Source organism: Tachypleus tridentatus, chromosome 13, assembly GCF_004210375.1.
Source record: "Tachypleus tridentatus isolate NWPU-2018 chromosome 13, ASM421037v1, whole genome shotgun sequence".
Lineage (NCBI taxonomy): Eukaryota > Metazoa > Arthropoda > Merostomata > Xiphosura > Limulidae > Tachypleus > Tachypleus tridentatus.
The window spans coordinates 152579298-152598737 of record NC_134837.1 but is presented as its reverse complement, the minus strand read 5'-3'; the positions used below and the strand labels follow the sequence as shown (position 1 = coordinate 152598737).

The window sequence follows — 19440 nt, the reverse complement described above, 5'->3', positions numbered from 1 at the left end:
AGCAAATGAAGGATCTATATCTTGACATGGGACTGTTTGCCATGCAACAAGGTAAGGCATGACCTTCACACATCAGTAGAGAGAGTATGGCTACCTAAGCCCTCTGGTGCTTATGCAAGCAGTTTCTACTTATGTCTACAGTGAGCCATGTAAATGCTTTTCCTGATCTCTGATGCAGCTAATGATTTAGAAGACGCCTTGCAATTGCATGATGCAAGAATTAGAGGGAGTAAAAGCGTTTCTCACACTACAGTCAATATTCAAAAGTGTCTTTTTTACAAATTTATATCAAGACATAAAAAGGTTTTGTACACATTGTGCTACGTGTTATACATAGACAAATAGACAGTCATTCTAGAATAAACTCAGCAAGGTAAATGAAGGCTCTTATTTTCTGATATTAATTTTGAATATTGTAATTCTTTTTCCAGAGTAGTAATTCTGGTCATTAGCAATGACATTACTATGTGAGTCAAAGCTTATTCACTGGTTGGCGCTCCATTGCAATACATTACTGACAATTATGTGAACAATCTTTAGCTCAGTTCAATACACGTGGGAGGGTCTACAGAGAGCAGGAGAAAACTGTAACAACCATTTGTCTACAGATATTTGACAAGTTTTAGGTATGGTACAGTTTCATACTTCAACATACCATTTTTAGTCTCGTAGTTTTATTTAATGGGTTATACAAATGTCAAGTGTGTTTATGATTGTACAGTTTTGAATCTTTAGTAAAGTGCCTGGGATGAACTATTTGTCGTTATTATGACATATAGAAAACAAATCAACAACTGTCTGATTATTCATTGAACTTTTTAATGTTTGGTCGTGGGATACAGCTTCAGGTGGACCTAATAGTCCTTATTTCATTACTGTTGTTTTGCAGTGTCCATAGTAGAATGTGGACTGAATAAGGTTTGAGTATTTTATGTATATGTACATCAACAAGTGAGTGTAAATTCTTATATCAAATCTTAATATGCAGAACAATAAAGGATTTGTTTTTAATATAAGCTTGAAGCAATGAGAGAACTTGGTTCTTGTAAGAACGGTTTGTAACAATCAATTAATCAAAATGTGAATTGCAATAGTCACGTGGTGCATGAATGCCTATTGAACACGTTCACAAGCTAAAGCCGTATGTCACTGAAGAAACTCGTGTGCATTAACCGGATGACGAATCGGAGGTGAAATAGGCTGGTGAATTATAATATAGTAACACCAGTGTATTTAAACATCATGTCTTATTAATGTGAAGACGGCTAAATAGGTATTCCTCATTTGATGCTGGTTGCCATGGTTACTATAACTTATTAGACAGTTTTGTCACATGCAATTAATATACGCCTTTACTTAACATACGGTTTGTTGTATACAGACATGTAGCATACAGGAACAAAACTACAGAGGCCACAATTTTCAGACAGTAAAAAAAAAAAAATTATCGGTATATTGAGACGTGCCTGTCGAAATACAGACTTATTATGTATAAGCCTGAACTGAAACTGCACAGTAAAGCATATACAGACAAAGAAAATTTATACCAATTATAGACACTTCCAAGAATATAATCACAGGAAGATAACTTCAGTAGTAGCATCCAAAAAACAGTGAAGATACCCTGGCTCTCAAATTATTTGTTAAACAAAGACGATAAACTAGTTTTGAAAACAAACAGCTGGAAAAAGGGTAAAGTCTTAAAGCTTAAGTCACATTGATCTAGGTTTGGACTACTAATAACTGTTTTTGGCCAATTTTCATTTTACAGTTGCAAAATATATAGTCCTCACATATAGAGCACGATTACATATAATAAATCAACCCAACCATTACCGACACAAAACGATTTTATAATCTTAAACTTATATAATTATAACACAAAAATTATGAAAGAAATGGTACTATATTAATCTTCAAATTCGTAGTATAAATAAAATATAAACACCCAATTTCTCCACTTAAAACTTATTTATCTTATTCAAGTATTAAGGTAAAGAACGTTAAACTTCCAGTAAACTACGACTAACCTATTTACTTAATGTTTGTACTTTCTGGCCTAATTTCTTGATTTAACAGATATTACTATTTGACAACAAGTAATAACATTTTAAAATTAGCTCACCTTCTGTGAAAGGAATGAATTTTAAAACATTGAGAGAAAATAAAATTTAAAGAAATAAGTGTGTGTTTTTCTTATAACAAAGCCACATCTAGCTGTCTGCTAAGTCCACCGAGGGGAATCGAACCCCTGATTTTAGCGTTGTAAGTCCACAGACTTACCTCTGTACTAGCGGGGGGCGAAAATTGGCAATTCTCACCAATACAGTGGTTGGTGATTGTATGCATTTTATTCTAAACAAGAAGGTAATGTAGTGGTAGGTTTGATCTTTGCAATTCTACAATGAAAGGTTACCACCATACCCATAATCGGTATTGGAAGCTGAGGACATTGTAGGTTTAAGTGCCTAGACTCACTCTCATATTTTTTTTTCATCACTACTTTTTCAGTTGGAATTAATATTTGATTTGTGTGTCTGTGTGTGCGTTTTTTCATAGCATAGCCACATCGGACTGGCTGTTGTGTCTATCGAGGGAAATCGAATCCCAGATTTTAGTGTAAATCTGTAGACTTACCGCTGTCCCAGCGAGGGACGATTTTTGGGTGCTACCACCGCAGCCATCTTTCTGACAGATCTGTAATTTTTACCGTAATAATACGTTATCGGCTTATTTCCCGGTACTGCTGTGTTTTCTCTGGGGAGAATAGGTACTGATAAAACACGTTTTCTTCAGTATAGGACACGTGTTCACATACACCACGTTCTAAGAAACAACGCTTACTCTACTTTATTGGCTTACATCCTGTTCTTAGACCTTTTCCTGTAAAAATTGAGCTGTGACTGTTCAGGTGAACAAAATTCTTATTGTTGACTGAAATTTTCGTTGGTTTCTGAATGGGTTATCTGCACTTAGTAAACCGCGGTGAATCGAGTCCCGGATCTTAGTGTTGTAAGGTCGTAAAGATACTTCTGAATCATCGAGGGCTGACTTATGATCTACTTGAAGGAAAGTCTACAAAGTGCTTTGAGTTATGACTTGTGGTGTGTGGCCAAGTTCTTGATCACTTTGACCATCATGGTTTCCACCTGAACTATTATCTTATGGTAGGGTCGAAGTCAGTGTTAACCATCTGAGGGGCTGGCTCATGCTGAGCTTGTGAAGATTCTGACATCCACCTTTGGAAAGAGAGAGCTTCTTACTTGTGAAGCAGCTAAAACTCCGTCGAACTGAGCCTTTAGTGTCAACAATTATGTTATTATTTATTTGGTGAATAGATGAGTGGAATTTAGTGATGACTAGAAACTACCATATCCTGAAATGAAACAGAGAAACAAACATGTATTGAGATGTACAACAGTTACTGTGAAAATTTTATCATATGCTGGGAAAAGTATCCTCTCATTAAACGAGCTATTTAGTGATCCAGAGAAGACGGAAAACGTATTCAGTATATGTTTTATATAATTTCAATAATGGTTATTAACTCAGTGCAGTTCGCATTTCATACAGTATATATATAACTAAAAGCATATATAACTATCTGTTTCAATGAAACTAATGTTAAAGGATGCAGACATTTGTCAGACGACTGTTGGACTTTTAGAGCTGTGTCACCAACTGGTCTTTTTCCATATCAGTCTCTTTTCCAGTATTTCTCTGAACTTCTTGGAATACTTTAATATTTCAAGCAGGCATTGCGTAGTAGCAGAGTAACATTGAATGTGCTTTATTAAAACAGAGGCATAGCTAGAAACCCGGTTTCGATACGCATGGTTGGCAGAGCACGAACAGCTCATTTTACAGCTTTATGCTTAACTGGAAAAAAATAGTAAATTATTAAAGAAGGTCAATAGCAGCTTCAAAGAGCATTTCCAATTCTCGTGTAATTTTTTGCATAGTAGTTAAAGTTACTATTCTTTACTACCAAAAACACTTTTGTGCGAAATTTTGAATTGCTTTCGAGGTTTCACATCACTATGTGAAGAATATTCAACGAATCACTAAATCTCATATTTTCAATAAACCCATCATATGAACGTATCCTGATTTAAATGTTTTCAACATCATTTCAAAATATGCACTGAAAAAACTGCTACTTTATTATTTCGCCTATCAGCAACTCTATAATTAGCGTGTTTTGCTTGAAATTTTGCGCAAAGCTTTACAAGGGTTAATTGCGTTAGCTTCTCTCATTTGGCAGTGAAACACTAGAGAGAGGCTACTCATCACCACCTACAAAGGCTACTCTTTTATTAACGAATAGTGAGATTGACTGCATATTATAACGCTCCCATAGCTGAAAGGGCGAACATGCTTGGTGATTCGGGAATTCGGACCCTCGACTCAGAGGTTGATAATCTAGCGTCACAACTACCTAGCTAGCCAGTTATGTAATAACTTCTACCGGAATGATTGCTAAAATTCTGCAATAACAAATATAATTATTACTAGATATTAGCCGATTACCTATGGCGCCAGTGCTTTAGATCTGCGAATGACGTATTTATTACATCACACCTGCATCTTGCGAATGGAGCAAAAATAAAGTTATCCGTGACGGAAACCGTGGCGAAATTGGAAAATCGTGACCTCTATTGCAATCTATATGCACACAGGATAAAAATTTCGCGAAGTTTGGGGTTGCACATCGCGAAGTAAAAAGGTTTTATCAATATCATATATATAAGCAAGAATTTTATTGTTTTATGATTCTTAACTACCAGTAACAGGAAGACTACAAAGAGTCTCTACGGTCACTCTGCCCTACTTTTTCAGTGGTATACTCTCGATACCAACGGTGTTTTTGGCCCTTATGATATTTGCCAAGAACTGATACAATGTAATCATTAATGTTACAACAGTTACTGGTTTGACTAGTTGCTGCTCTTTGTGTATATTATAATTTCGTCTGTGGAATGTATACTTGACAATTTTGTTTAATATACATGCACTTGCCATTTAAATAAAAGTGACAACACTCTTCCTCCCTTCTGCCAAAAGGTCCTGTACAAATAGGATGGATGTGGTTAGATTTTAGTTCTTGGAAACTTGTTTCTAAATCCAAGATACAGAAAAATTAAATAGACCACCAAAGCAAAATGACAAAAAATATATTGATTTCTTTACATCAAAAGTATTTTCCAAATCAGTAATTGTCAGCATAACACCATTGGATAGCACAGAGGAGCCCTAAACAGCTTCTCAAAGCTCTTACATTGGTGTTTCTCATAAATGGAATCCTAGAAGGTGGATCCTTAAACTGAGATTTGTTCTATACAGTAAATCTCATAATCAGTAAACTTATGCTGTGCATCAAAGTCTGTGTTAACTATTCTTTTTGCGAATGCTTGTGTGTTCTCCAAGTATCAGTCTCATTACGTTTGTTACAACTGAAGTAGTCTTAAAATTAAAGATAAAGCCAAAAATACACCATGTGAATGAGTTATCCTATGTAGATATAACAAATTAAACCTTTTCTAAAACATTGTATATAAATAAATATAAATTCGTATAAGTTTTCAAAACTTAGTTCAAGTACCTGAGGTCAGTTACTAGTTCTAGATTATTAGTTTGAGCCCAAACTTCAACTTCGTAATCTTTCTCTTATGAAATTATGAAATGTCCATGTGTTTGAGGCTTAGAGCCAGGGTTCATAGATCCTACACATCTGACTTGATTACTGGATAATTTGTCGAGTAAATCTTAGAAGGTTTTACAGAATATCTGTCATATGTAAAGACAGAGAAGTTTACAGCCATTGTAAGTAATTAAATTACAAGTGTTGAAATAGCTTTTCTTACAACTATTGCAAACGTTTAACAGAATCTCAGACACATGGGAATATTATTGACGCTATGCACTCTAATTCACATCTCAGATTGCATGTTCCTCTCTTAAAACAAGAGATAACAAACATGGACAACTTCTAGTAATAAGTTTAAATATGTCTAAAGGAATAGCGGCGCTTAGTAATTAAATTTCAAAATCTAATTTTAATTTGCTGGGCATTGTGAAAATTTTAAATTAAACGTAACAATTAAAGTATTAAATTTCAAATTATAATTTATTTATGCGTGAAAGATGTTTTTGAGATGTTTGGTGCTTTTTTTTCTTAACCATTCACCAATCTGAATGTTAGGAAAACAAATTATATCATTAAAAAAATCAATGAGTACTGAACATCATTGATTACATGAATGAGTTTGTTTTTGAAATTCGCACAAAGCTACTTGAGGGCTATCTGTGCTAGCCGTCCCTAATTTAGCAGTGTAAGACTAGAGGGAAGGCAGCTAGTCATCACCACCCACCGCCAACTCTTGGGCTACTCTTTTACCAACGATTAATGGGATTGACTGTCACATTGTAACGCCCCCACGGCTGAAAGGGCGAGCATGTTTGGCGCGACTCGCGCGCGAACCCGCGACCCTCAGATTACGAAGCGCACGCCTTAACGCGTTAGGCCATGCCAGGCCCTACATGAATGAGAAAAATCCATTTTTTTTTTGTTTGCAATTTTTAATATCATTGCATGTGTGTGTTTTTCTTATAGCAAAGCCACATCGAGCTATTTGCTGAGCCCACCGAGGGAATCAAACCCCTGATTTTAGCGTTGTACTAGCGAGGGGCAATATCATTACAAGATGATCACAACCAAAGAACTAAATTTCATTAACACACATCCCATTACAGAAGTACGCATGTAACCTTTGAAGAAAGCTATCAAAGATCCAATAGCAGGGTCTGAGCAATATAGTTATCCAAAGTAAAGAAAACACATTTTGTTAGAGAAGTGACAAATAATAAGTGTTAGGTAGCAAAAGTGACACTTCGTAATAATCTTATGCTTGAAGAACGAGGTCAAAATTAAAAGAATATAAAACTTGAAAATCTGGTAAAATAAACAAGTAAAAATGCAACAACAGGTTCTGACACAAATCCACAACATTGTTTGTTCTTCTTGATTTCGAGAAACTCACTTGAAATAAAAATGTATCTCAGAACAACACTTGATATGGGTATTAACACTTTTATTGATAAGGAAAGAACAACGTTTCAACCTTCTCAACAACAAACAAACTACAATAAATCCCAAGATACAACAAACTACAAAACTCTATGCCGCTGTATACCACACGTTCCCGACATCAGCGACCAAAATAACCAACATTTGGAAAAACATATAACAAAACACAACATTCCAGTTAATACCAAATTTATTCAAAAACCAGATACAAAACTAAAGTCCATACTATTTAAAAACTACACTGATAAACACAACACAAACATAATTTATAAAATACAATGCAACAACTGCCACGACTTCTATATTAGAGAAACAAGTAGAAAAATGGAAACTAGATTCAAAGAACAGAAAAAAAAAAACTGGTTGACATGTTTTTGAACATTGCAAGTCAAATAAACACAACGTTACCACAGAAAACTCCCAGATACTAAGTAGGGAAACAAATATAAACAAACGTAAAATTAAAGAAACTCTTTTTATACAGCAACAGCGCGTTAAGGCGTGCGCTTCGTAATCTGAGGGTCGCGGGTTCGCGCCCGAATCGCGACAAACATGCTCGCCCTCCCAGCCGTGGGGGCGTAAAACTGTGACGGTCAATCCCACTTTTCGTTGGTAAAAGAGTAGCCCAAGAGCTGGCGGTGGGTTGTGATGACTAGCTGCCTTCCCTCTAGTCTTACACTGCTAAATTAGGGACGGCTAGCACAGATAGCCCTCGAGTAGCTTTGTGCGAAATTCCAAAACAAAACAAACAAACAAAATATACAGCAACTAAAACCGAAATTAAACCAACGTAAAGGAACATATTTATACCTATACTAATTAATAACGTAGTATCCAACTGGACCCGGTATGGCTAATCGTGTTAAGGCATTCGCCTCGTAATCCGAGGGTCGCGGGTTCGAATCCCGGTCCCAACAAACATGATCGCCCTTTTAGCCGTGGGGGCGTTATAATGTGACGGTAAATCCCCCTATGCGTTGGTAGACGAGTATCCCAAGAGTTGGAGGTGGGTGGTGATGACTAGCTGCTTTCCCTATAGTCTTACACTGCTAAATTAGGGACGGCTAGTACAGATAGCCCTCGAGTAGCTTTGCGCGAAATTCAAAAAACAGGTGATTTTTTGTGTTCTTTCAACACTGTTTTTCAAACACTGCAAATCAAATAAACACAACATAACCATAAAAAACACCCAAATAATAAATAAAGAAACAAACATATACAAATCAAAATTAAAGAAGCCTTACTTATACAGCATCTCAAGCCCAAAATATACTAATACAAAGAACACCTTTATACCTATATTAATAAATATATCCAACATCTAAGCACGCCCTCTACATTCCTACACTCAATTACACAACCGCTTTCAAACATGTGGTCAGCTACCAGTCAGTAACCCTTTCTTTCTTTGTGAACCTGACGATGACCGACGAAGGTCGAAACGTTGTTCGATCTTCTACTGGTGCTTTCTTTATCCATACCAGCCGTTTTTAAATATAAAACACATACCAGTCGTTCTGAGATAGAGTTTGTTTGTTTTGAACTTCGTGCAAAGCTGCACAAAGGCTATCTGCATTAGCTGTTCCTAATTATAGCAGTGAAAAACTAGAGAAAAGGCAGCTAATCATCATCGTCTACCGCCAACTCTTGGGCTACTCTTTTACCTACGAATAGTGAGATTTACCGTCACATTACAATGCTCTTACGGGTGAAATAGCGAGAATGTTTTTTTGTGACGGCGACTCGAACCCACGATACTAAGATTGTGAGTCCACCTGGCCATGTCAAACCCAGTATACAGAGGGTTGAGTAACTCAAACCAATAACTTATATGAAAACTAAGAAGTCACATCACAACTACAGCCAATATAAAGTCGCGATGGAACCTTCTTTATCAGAACTACATTTTGACATCGTTTGGAGTTGTATACTAAAAATGCTTACTTTTGAAACATCTCTTTCTGATCCAAAACAATTATACATTCATATCATAAAAATTGAATATGGAATATGAATGAACCAAAGTGGACTAACAGAGAGAGGCTTGCAAGAAGTTTGTTTGTTTTTGAATTTCGCGCAAAGCTACTCGTAAAGCTACAAATATCCCTAATTTAGCAGTTTAAGACTAGAGGGAAGGTAGCTAGTCATCACCACCCACCGCCAACTCTTGGGCTACTGTTTTACCTACGAATAGTGGGATTTACCGTCTCATTATAACGCCCACACGGCTGAAAGGGGCGAGCATGTTTGGCGCGACTGGGATGCGGACCCGCGACCTCGGATTACAAGGCGTACGCCTTAACCTATCTGGCCATGCCAAGCCATACAAGAAGTCTCACCTAAATCGTAGTGAGCAGTGTGGTGTGTTGTAACAACAGAGAATTTACGAACAAAAACATCAGAGTAAAAGCTGCTTATATGTCCCAGGCAACAGTATAGTTCATAATCAAGAAGGATTTTGTCTAGAAATGCTGATTTGCTAAGATAAGGTTTCCAGTTGTTTATTCCATTCCACCTTCACGCATCTTAAGCAGGTGGAGAACGAAACGGGCATGCTTTCTATTCCACGTGAAGATATATTAGTGAAGTCACCAGACGTAGCGCCTGTACTCTCAGACTGGTGATTATTGAAACGCCGTCAGGGCATAGTTCTATGTTTCAGACAACTTTACGACGTTTCCTTTTGTATAGAAAGGGCGTGCGGAGATATCGTTGCAATGCAACTTCACCAGGAAAGCAAGACTGAACACGGCGATGTAGCAAAACTTCAAAACTAGTAAAACATACTGAACCTTCGCAGTTCAACTAGAGAATGGATAACGAGGGACAAATCATGATATTTCATGAATTATAAAGTAACATTAAAATAATTTAATGTAGCCTTATTACTACAATACACAGCAAGGTGGAAATATAACTACTTACATAGGCGACATAAACAAAGAAATAAATGAATAGATTATAAATTTACAAAAAAACGTTTTATAGAATTTTGAATAAGAGCACTAGCTTAAAAATATCAAATAAAAATCAATTCTTTAGAAAGAAGTATGAGGAAATATTTTGGCGGATTATAACCTAAGAATTTATTTCTAAAACAACAAACTGAATAAAACGCTGAGTATTTAAAGAACAACATATTTCCATGGATACTATAAATTAAAAAAGTATCAGTTAAAACTTACAGAAGAGTCTCTCCCCACTGACACGTTAACAAGTGAAGCAACGTAAAATAACAAAATTAGTGAGTTGAATTTAAGGAAGTAATATAAATATTGGTTTGGTTTGTTTTGAATTTCGCGCAAAGTTACACGAGGGCTATCTTCACTAGCCGTCCCTAATTTACCAGTGTAAGACTACACGGAAGGCAGCTAGTCATCATCACCCACCGCCAACTCTTGGGATACTCTTTTACCAATGAATAGTGGGATTGATCGTCACATTATAACGCCCCTAAGGCTGAAAGGTAGCATGTTTGTTGTGACTGGGATTCGAACCCGCGACCCTCGGATTATGAGTCGAACGCCTTAACCCATCTGGCCATGTCGGGCCGTAATAGAAGTAAGTCATAAGTTTAGCACTCTGCTTGCATAATGCATGTGCTTAGAATTAAACACAAAGCAACACAATGGGCTATCTGTGCTCTGCCCGCCACGGATATCGAAACCAAGTTTGTAGTGGTGTAAGTCCGTAGATATTCTGCTGTGCTAGTGGGAGCATATTTACTTAATCAGTAGATACATAATTCTGTTTCAACTTATTTGTTTGGTTTTTGAACTTCAAGCAAAGCTACATGAAGGCTATCTGCGTAGCCGTCCTCAGTTTAGCAGTGGTTGGTAAAAGAGTATCCTAAGAGTTGGCGGTTGGTGGTGATGACTAGCTGTCTTTCCTCTAGTCTTAGACTGCTAATTTAGGTACGACTAGCGCAGAAACCCCCCGTAAAGCTTTGCGTGAAATTCAAAAAGAAACAATTCTTCGTTTGAGTATCCTCGTTGTTAAAAATATTCTAGGCTGTAAAGTTCTTCAGTTCAACAAGCAAAAAAAAAAATTAATAGTAATTAAAGTTGATTGCATTGCTTGTCTTATATTTTACGAAATTATATAGAAATATACTGAAAATAGGAGATTTGAGAACACATTAGATTTATGCATCAGTGCAAAATAAGTTATTCTTAAGACTGGAGCATCTTTATTCGTTCAGGTGCATTCTGCTCAGAAGTTTCATAAAATAGTAGTTTAATAATTACAATGTGCCCTATATAATGTGGTTCGCACTGTAATATTATTGGTGAAAATTCCTTATTGGCAATGGATATGGCAGATGATGTGTGATTGACGTATTTTTATAGATTATTTCTTACTTTCGCTTAGAAGTTGTTTTTTTTCACATGAACTTGTTTAAATGCTAGATAGGTCCTCGCGCCATTCCCAGACATTCGTTATACACACGTACTGAATAACACAACTTGTACCAACGCCGTCTTAATTGTGCCCTACGTACCATTACAAACGTTCGTTATTTCTCAAATACTGTAGATAGAAGATAGGTTGTTAGTTTCACTTTTAAAATATTTCTGTTCCGTGTACATATGATAGATTCTACCGGCTGTAATATCGATTTTTATCTTAGGTGAATATCAAACTAACACATTCGAAAGTAACTGTCTTAGTTTTCCAATTTATATTAAAATCAAAGGTGAGTAAAACCAGGGTCGCTTTCTTTGTTTTAAGAAACCAGGAGTAAAGCAATAGTAGCTAAACGAGTTATTTGAATAACTTTATAAGAAGACGTAAAGAAACAATACTATATGTACTGAATCTCGTTCTTATTCTCTTTGTTGAAATCTAAACGATTTAGCCCCGGCGTGACTAGGTGGTTAAGGCACTCGACTCGCGATCTGAGGGTTGAGGCTTCGAATCCCCGTCGCACCAAAAATTCTCGCCCTTTCAATCGTGGAAGCGTTATAATATTACGGTCAATTACACTATTCGTTGGTAAAAGCGTAGCCCAAGAGTTGGCGGTGGGTGGTGATGATTAGCTGTCTTCCCTCTAGTCTTATACTACTAAATTAGGGACGGCTAGCGCAGATTGCCCTCGCGTAGGTTCAGGCGAAATTCAAAAGAAAGTAAAAGATATAATAATTGAAGAGAATTTTTCACGAGACGTTATTTTTCGTGTTAATATTGATACAGTTTAGGACTGAAATTAATTTGAATTTTGTAAACATAAACTTTAACTTTCAATTAATTGTTATGTTGACCGTTAAGAGCATAATTCAAGATAATAACCTTCTTAGTTTTTTAACGAAATAAAATCATCTGTGATAAGGATTAAATATTGCACTCATTTTTCTTGAAACTGTATTGAGTCGTAAGGTCTTAGTTCTGCTTTTGGCAGTTTTTGTAAAGTGTGTTTCTTAAATTTTATACGAAACATTTTAGGAGCTTGGAACAAAACAGGATTTTCTGCCTTAGTGTTAATATTTAATTAATATTATATCGTACCGTATGTTTATAAAAGCTTCATATTATTAAAGGGGGTAATAGTTTCAAAACTAACTTTGTAGAATAGGGTTAACGAAGGCACGTATCTTTGGCATCCAGAAATTCGAATTCAGTTGATTATCTCTTTAATTGATTTTTTTGCGTTGTCATAACTACAAAAAAAGGACTTGGTATGACCTGATAGTTAGGAAGATCGACTCACAATCTGAAGGATGAAGCACCGAATCCCATCGCCGAACATGTTCGCCCTTTCAGCTATGAAGATGTAACAATATGACTGTCAATCCCACTATTCGACTAAAACAGCACAGGAATTGACGATGAGTAACATTGATTACCTACCTTCTGTTTTGTCTATCTTTTCTAAATTAGGGACAACCAGATATCTCTCGAGTAGCATTGCACAAAATTCAAAAAATTCAAATAATTATTTATCTTTTTAACACAAACTAAACAATACGATATCTGTGCTGTACCCACCATGGGAATTAAAACCAAATTTTTAACGTTATGATCCTACAGATGTATTGATAAGTAAATATTTTTAAAAAATGAAGATAAGTTAGGATAAATAACATATACTAGATCTTGCGGGAATAGCTTCATAGGAAAATGTTCAAAGAAAGTAGTTCATCCAATAAACGTTCTTGTATCACGTTCACTTGTCACATAAACGCACATCACACTTCCGTGCCGTGAATATACTGTAAGAGTGACAGCCAAATTTCATAAACAGCATACATGTCCAAAGCAATGTAAAAACCAGAAACTCCTGTCGACTGGGCTTTATTTACAAGAATATTTATAATTATGTATTTAATTACATACAAGTAAAATGTAGTTTCAGGATTATACCACCAGGATCGAAGGACTACGTGGATGAGGGCAGAACATTTGATGTTGTTTTAAGAAGCACACCAGAAAAAACAACCTCTGACTGCAGAGAAAGCTATAAAGCGCCACACTATGTTTCTGAGTGGAAAACGAAACTTTCAGAAGAATTTAATGTTAAATCTGAACTCCTGACTCCAGGAGTTAGATTGTTTGATGGTAAGTTAATTGTTTTTTTATTTTATGATACTGACGATATAACTGTCTTCCTGACAGTACATTAAACAGCGTAAAAATTACCTTCAATAAGCATAACAAATAAAACTGTTTGGTTTTTAGGTGAGTAAAGAAATTAATATTTACAACGTTAATAAAACAGAATATTATGCTTTAAAGTCAAGATAAATTAATAGTGAATTACATATATGTTTATATATTCTCTTCTTAATGTAAACAAAAGTAATATTTTATTAGGTATGGGCAAACATACATAAATAACGTGTATATAATGCATCAGGTGCTCCATGACCAATGTACGTGGAGCTTAATATTAAAATAACTTTTTAATGTATAGTTTGCATGTTACTTAAAATATTATATATGATGAATGCCGTACAAACTATGTAACATGAAATTATATCGTATGAAACATTTATGAGGCTATTTTTATCGTTTCAGTGACCCTTAAAACATCTAATTTCAACTGTACTCTGGTTTGGAGATTAAACATCACAGTTCAGTCGCAGGAGTGTATGCAGACACCAGATGATTTATTGTGCTCAGGAAAAGGCACGTGTGTTAGCGATGAAGAAAAGGTAAGCTATTTAGTGCTAAAACAGCTTACTTCCTGCTAAGTACAACTAAAATCGTTTTAGGAAGTGTGAACATTAATAACAGACTAGCACATTGCGCGTCCCATCTTATTATTAATTCGTTTTTTTTTAACAGTGTATAGCTATGTTTTTAATTCAATCACGAAATGAATAATATACAACGACCTCTTACTCATGTTCCAAGGGGTAATGTAGTTGAAACAACAACGAGAAAAAGGATTATTTTATAGTAAAGAAGTTTATGCACTCCTGGAGCTAACGTATCATATGAATAAGTCGTTTTGAATATATGTGTATAACTGCTTCATACCTCCTTGTAGGACAGCGGTAGATTTACAGACTCACAAATCTGGGATCCAGTTCTCCGCAGCGCCCACAGCAGGTAGCCAACCTAATATGACTTAGTTTAATACAACTAAACCAAACCTGTTTCACTTGAAATTTAGAAGTAGCATTAACTTGGCTGTTGCTCCCAGACTTCTCTCAGAGCTAAAGTCTTACAAAAAACTATTATTGGAATGCATCTTGGCGATAAACCTTTGAGTAAAAAAAGGCCACTAGTAATCAAAACAATGGATACTCAGATATCTTTATACGAAGTACATTATTTTTTAAGTTCGCGTATAACTTTTTCAACGTATTCCTGAAAACATGCCTGATTTTAGAGTAAAGGTACCTCCGTTTTTGTATAAAAAAATGTTCGCTCATAATTCTCAAATTATTACGAGCAAGTTAAAAACGGTTATATTTAGGCGAAACAGTCAATTGAAGTTTAACTTTGTAGATGGTGTTACTTGATGGGAAAAAAATAATTCAAGAAAACGACATCTAGTTTTATTACATGTAGATAATCATAAATATTGAGTGTGATAAATTACCTAACTTTTATAGTTTAACGTAATAATGAATTTACGTTGAACGTTAGGCCGACAAAAAAAAAATACGTTTAGTATATATTTACAATGCACGCAGACATATTTGTTTATGTTATTTTAGATCTTATATGATATAGCTTGTTTTGCTTTTCCTGTGCGACATATGATGCATACCTTATAGTTTTCGTCAAGCCAAAAATATCTCGGCGCTTTCCTTAGTGCACCCAACTCATGTACGTTGGAGTGAAGTTTGGAGAATAAATCGTCGTACTTTATTTTTCCAAAGACATAATTAACGAATATACTATTTCGTCCAAATATATTAAATACATGTTGTAAACTGATGTTAGACATCCGTGATATGTATAAATTATATTAATAATCTCTTCCAGTTGTCCTTCACGTGCCTGTGTTGTTCTAGTTTCACCGGGAGATACTGCGAAGAACGAGATGGCTGTCATGGTAACCCCTGTAAAAACGACGGATATTGCGTGGATATAACGGAAGGAATAAGCGGCAGTGCTTACCACTGTTTGTGTCCTTACGGTCTGTGTTGTGTTTATTCTTATCGATACGTTTAAATTAGTAATGTTTTCTAAACCAGTATCTGAAAGAGGTACTTTACAACAAGCTCAGGAATTTTGTTCAATTGAAATTGTACCAGTTGATTTATATTATTATGAGCAACACAAAACGTGTTTATATTATTTTATGTTGATGTTATATCATACATCTTGTTTGACAAATTTGTATATTTTACTAATTGATATTAAAAATCGAGTATTAATTTTAATTATTTTAATAGAAACAAAAATTTTGCTTTTCATAGAATTGTTCTTTACCTTTACCAGAATCATGTTTATGCAATACACTTCGTTATTTCCGGATGTTAAAGTAAAGCACACATGTGGATGATATTCTGTTTAAACATAAGAAATTAAGATGAAATACTTCTGTATTGTATTCTAATCTCAGGTATTAATAAGGGTTTTTTGTAGCTAAGTGAAAAACTACACAACTGGCTATCTGTGTCAGCCCACCACGGGTATCGAAATCCGGTTTCTACTGTTATAAGTTCACAGACTTTCCGCTATACCACTAAGGTGGGGGAGCATTAAGTAATGAAAAGGAAAGAACGGTGGCGGTTTAATATTCTTATTTTCTCATTTTTTATTCAATTTTGTATTACTTAGATTTGTTTCAAAATAATTTGATAACAGCTGCTTTATTCTATATGGAGTTTAAACATGGAATAAGTTACCATGTATCACGCTAAACTCGGTATTGTTTGAGAGTCTATTATTCAACAAGTAAAATGAAAAAAATATACGTATTTTAAAGAAGGTTTATACTGACTTTAATCGTGTCATGAAACTTCTCGAAACTTAAAATGATATAATAAATAATTAAGTTTAACTTTTACGAAGCATAAATACTTTAAGAAAATAAAACCGAGTCATAGCTGGTTAAATCAATAAAGAACTATTAATTCGCTAAATCGAATAATAACATTTATCGGTTCAATAAGGATTTATTCGTTTGGTTTTAGCACAAATCTACACACACACACACACAAACTATCGGCGTTCTATTTATCCTAGAATTTGAACCACGGATTCTAGAGGGGTAAACTTGTAAACGTACCCATTGTGGTAGTGAATAAGGGTCATATCGATATATTAAATAGAAAATAATTCTACACTTAGCTAAATACATACATGAGTAATTATACCAAAACATTTTTTTTTACTTTTGATTTTTCGAAAATGCATCTATAAGAATATGGAAAGTATGTGGTTTTTTTTATGTCATTACGCCTGCGTAATTCTACTTGTTTTTACAGCTTTAGACAATAGTATTTGTAAAAAGACTGCAATTTTATACACTGTTATTTGTTGGGTTTTTTTGGTGCAAAGTTATACAAAAAATAGCTTATCTGCGCTCTATCTTCTATCGGTGACCCAGAATGAGAATATACTCTGTGGCTCTTCGGGTTTTGTTTAATAAAGACCAGTCGAGTTTATAAAAACAAATACAATTATTGTTGCGAAGACAAACAGTTGCATTTCTGGTCGTTGTTTCATTTTTCATATAGATTAAATTAATGTGTAATACTTAGTTCACTTCACATTATCATTTAAAACGGTCTTAACTTGCGATTCTGTTCAAATCTCGCTAAACAATACTTTGAGACTAGTTGAAAAAATAAAGTTCAAAAACTTTTCGATACTTATATCTATCAGTGATTTGTTGCAAGTTCATAATTTCTTAATTCTGGTTTCACTGTTGTCTCTATGCCAACGAGTTTCCAGTTGAAAACACAGGCTAAACGCCAGATTTAAGAGGAGCAAGTGGAATTTGTTGACAAAACCTTATAAGTAGACAAAGAAACTAACTGCTTCAAAATCGATAAAGTACACACTTGAGACGTTTCGGATGTTTTAAAGTAAGCGAATGCCCAGTAAGGTGACAAACAGACGCGTAGCAAAGGAAAAAAGCTAAATAAACAAAAAAACAAACCAACGATAAAAATAAAAGGTTTGATAGACGCTCTTATTTGATTGATGTTACAAATAAGGTTACATGTACCTGAGCTAATGAATGCTTCCATTTATTTAACGTTCTGTTATAGAATTCTAAAGCAATTTATCTATCGTAGAAAACTCTTTACTTGTTTAAAAAACGCCTCTACAAAACGGGAATTTTGCCCACAAGTAATTGCAAAAAATAAGTACTTACTGCGGAAATTCTTTGGCATGTAATACAACTACCATAGGTTATATATGCAGAAATTAGCTGGGTTATTGCCACATCGCTCTTCTTTTCCGTATGTATCAAACTATTCATAGGCCTACTTGTGCAGATTAGATCAGTTTAAGGTAACTTACCTGCTTTGCAACCATTTCTTAAAGAACGCATCATCTTTAAGCAAGATTAAATTTTAATATGATCTTTATGTTTTTAATATTAAAGATTAAATTGTGGCTACTTTGTCTTAAAATTTGTTGTATAAGGTAAAGTGCAAGATACGTCTTTTATTGAATTTCAAAGTGTTTACATCTTGTGATGAACATGTACAACATGCATAAAATAATCTGGATAAATCTACATCAATCTGATGTACAACACAGGTATTAACTAATTAGGTTGTAGCTTGTTCAGTGGAGTCAATCTTATGGTTACATAGTAGAAGCTAGATTATCAAACGAAATGTATATATTTCTATTGTTACTTGATCAATAATAAATCTACATCAATCTGATGTACAACACAGGTATTAACTAATTAGGTTGTAGCTTGTTCAGTAGAGTCAATCTTATGGTTACATAGTAGAAGCTAGATTATCAAACGAAATGTATATATTTCTATTGTTACTTGATCAATAATGTTTTGTCACGTTGCTTACTGAATGATTTACAAGACTCATTTGAAGAAGGTTACTGAGACATTACTGAGTAATGTCGGAAGAATTTAAATGTGTCATGTGCGACTGAAATGTGTGGACCTAAACTAAAGCGATAGGGTTAAAGAGAGAAAAAACTTCCTTCCTAAAACGGTGTCATTTGTACTAAACATTATCAGAAACATTATTACTCTCTAAAATTGACATTGAGACTGAAAAGAAGTAATCGAAACTACACTTCTCCTTTGTATTTTGCTCTTGGTACGTCCTCGAGGAAGTTAGATAACACAAACTCTATAGCACCTAAAATTAAGCATAAAGTTAATAAGCAATAATGATGCCCACTTAAAATACCAACAGATGTGTTTTGGTATGTATGATATTGCCATCCTTGCTGGATCTCATTGATGCAAAAGTCACCTGTTGTGCAGATGTAAGAGAAGTGGTTTGTGGTGTACGTATAGTCGGCAATATTATTCTTTGGGCTCAAGCATTACAAAGAAATTAGGTTCACAAGACCAACTTGTGAACACGATATATATCTAAATAAAGAGTGTGTTCAATTATCTTCTGATAAATCATTTTCTTTCGAAGGCTTCTCAGTGTTCTATGCATACAGTGATCTGAAATAATTTCTTAAATCTTATTATTGGATGTTATAATTTTATAACCAATACATTTGGGAAGTGTTATATTTTTAAACTACTTAAGTGCTAAAAAATTCCATAAAATAATATTTTACATTTTACCCATTCCCTTTATGTTTATGAATAGCATTATATGAACGTTTTATTTTATGGATATGCTTTCAAATCACAAGAGAAAGAAACTGTGTAATGTTGATGAGTATTGTCTGAAAATTGTTAATGGAAAGAGAGTACACTACAAAAACCCATACAAAATAGC

At 34.6% G+C, this 19440-nt stretch overlaps 1 protein-coding gene across 4 annotated transcripts in view; it reads left to right on the top strand.

Annotated features, from left to right (window-relative positions):
* Positions 1–19440, top strand: part of LOC143237901 (uncharacterized) — a 94839-nt gene that overhangs the window by 63469 nt on the left and 11930 nt on the right. For all 4 annotated transcript variants that reach the window (XM_076477620.1, XM_076477619.1, XM_076477622.1 and 1 more), the window contains 3 exons: positions 13434–13642; positions 14102–14238; positions 15524–15677. In XM_076477620.1, the coding sequence (XP_076333735.1) occupies positions 13434–13642; positions 14102–14238; positions 15524–15677 (500 nt within the window). The remainder of the gene's footprint in view (positions 1–13433; positions 13643–14101; positions 14239–15523; positions 15678–19440) is intronic.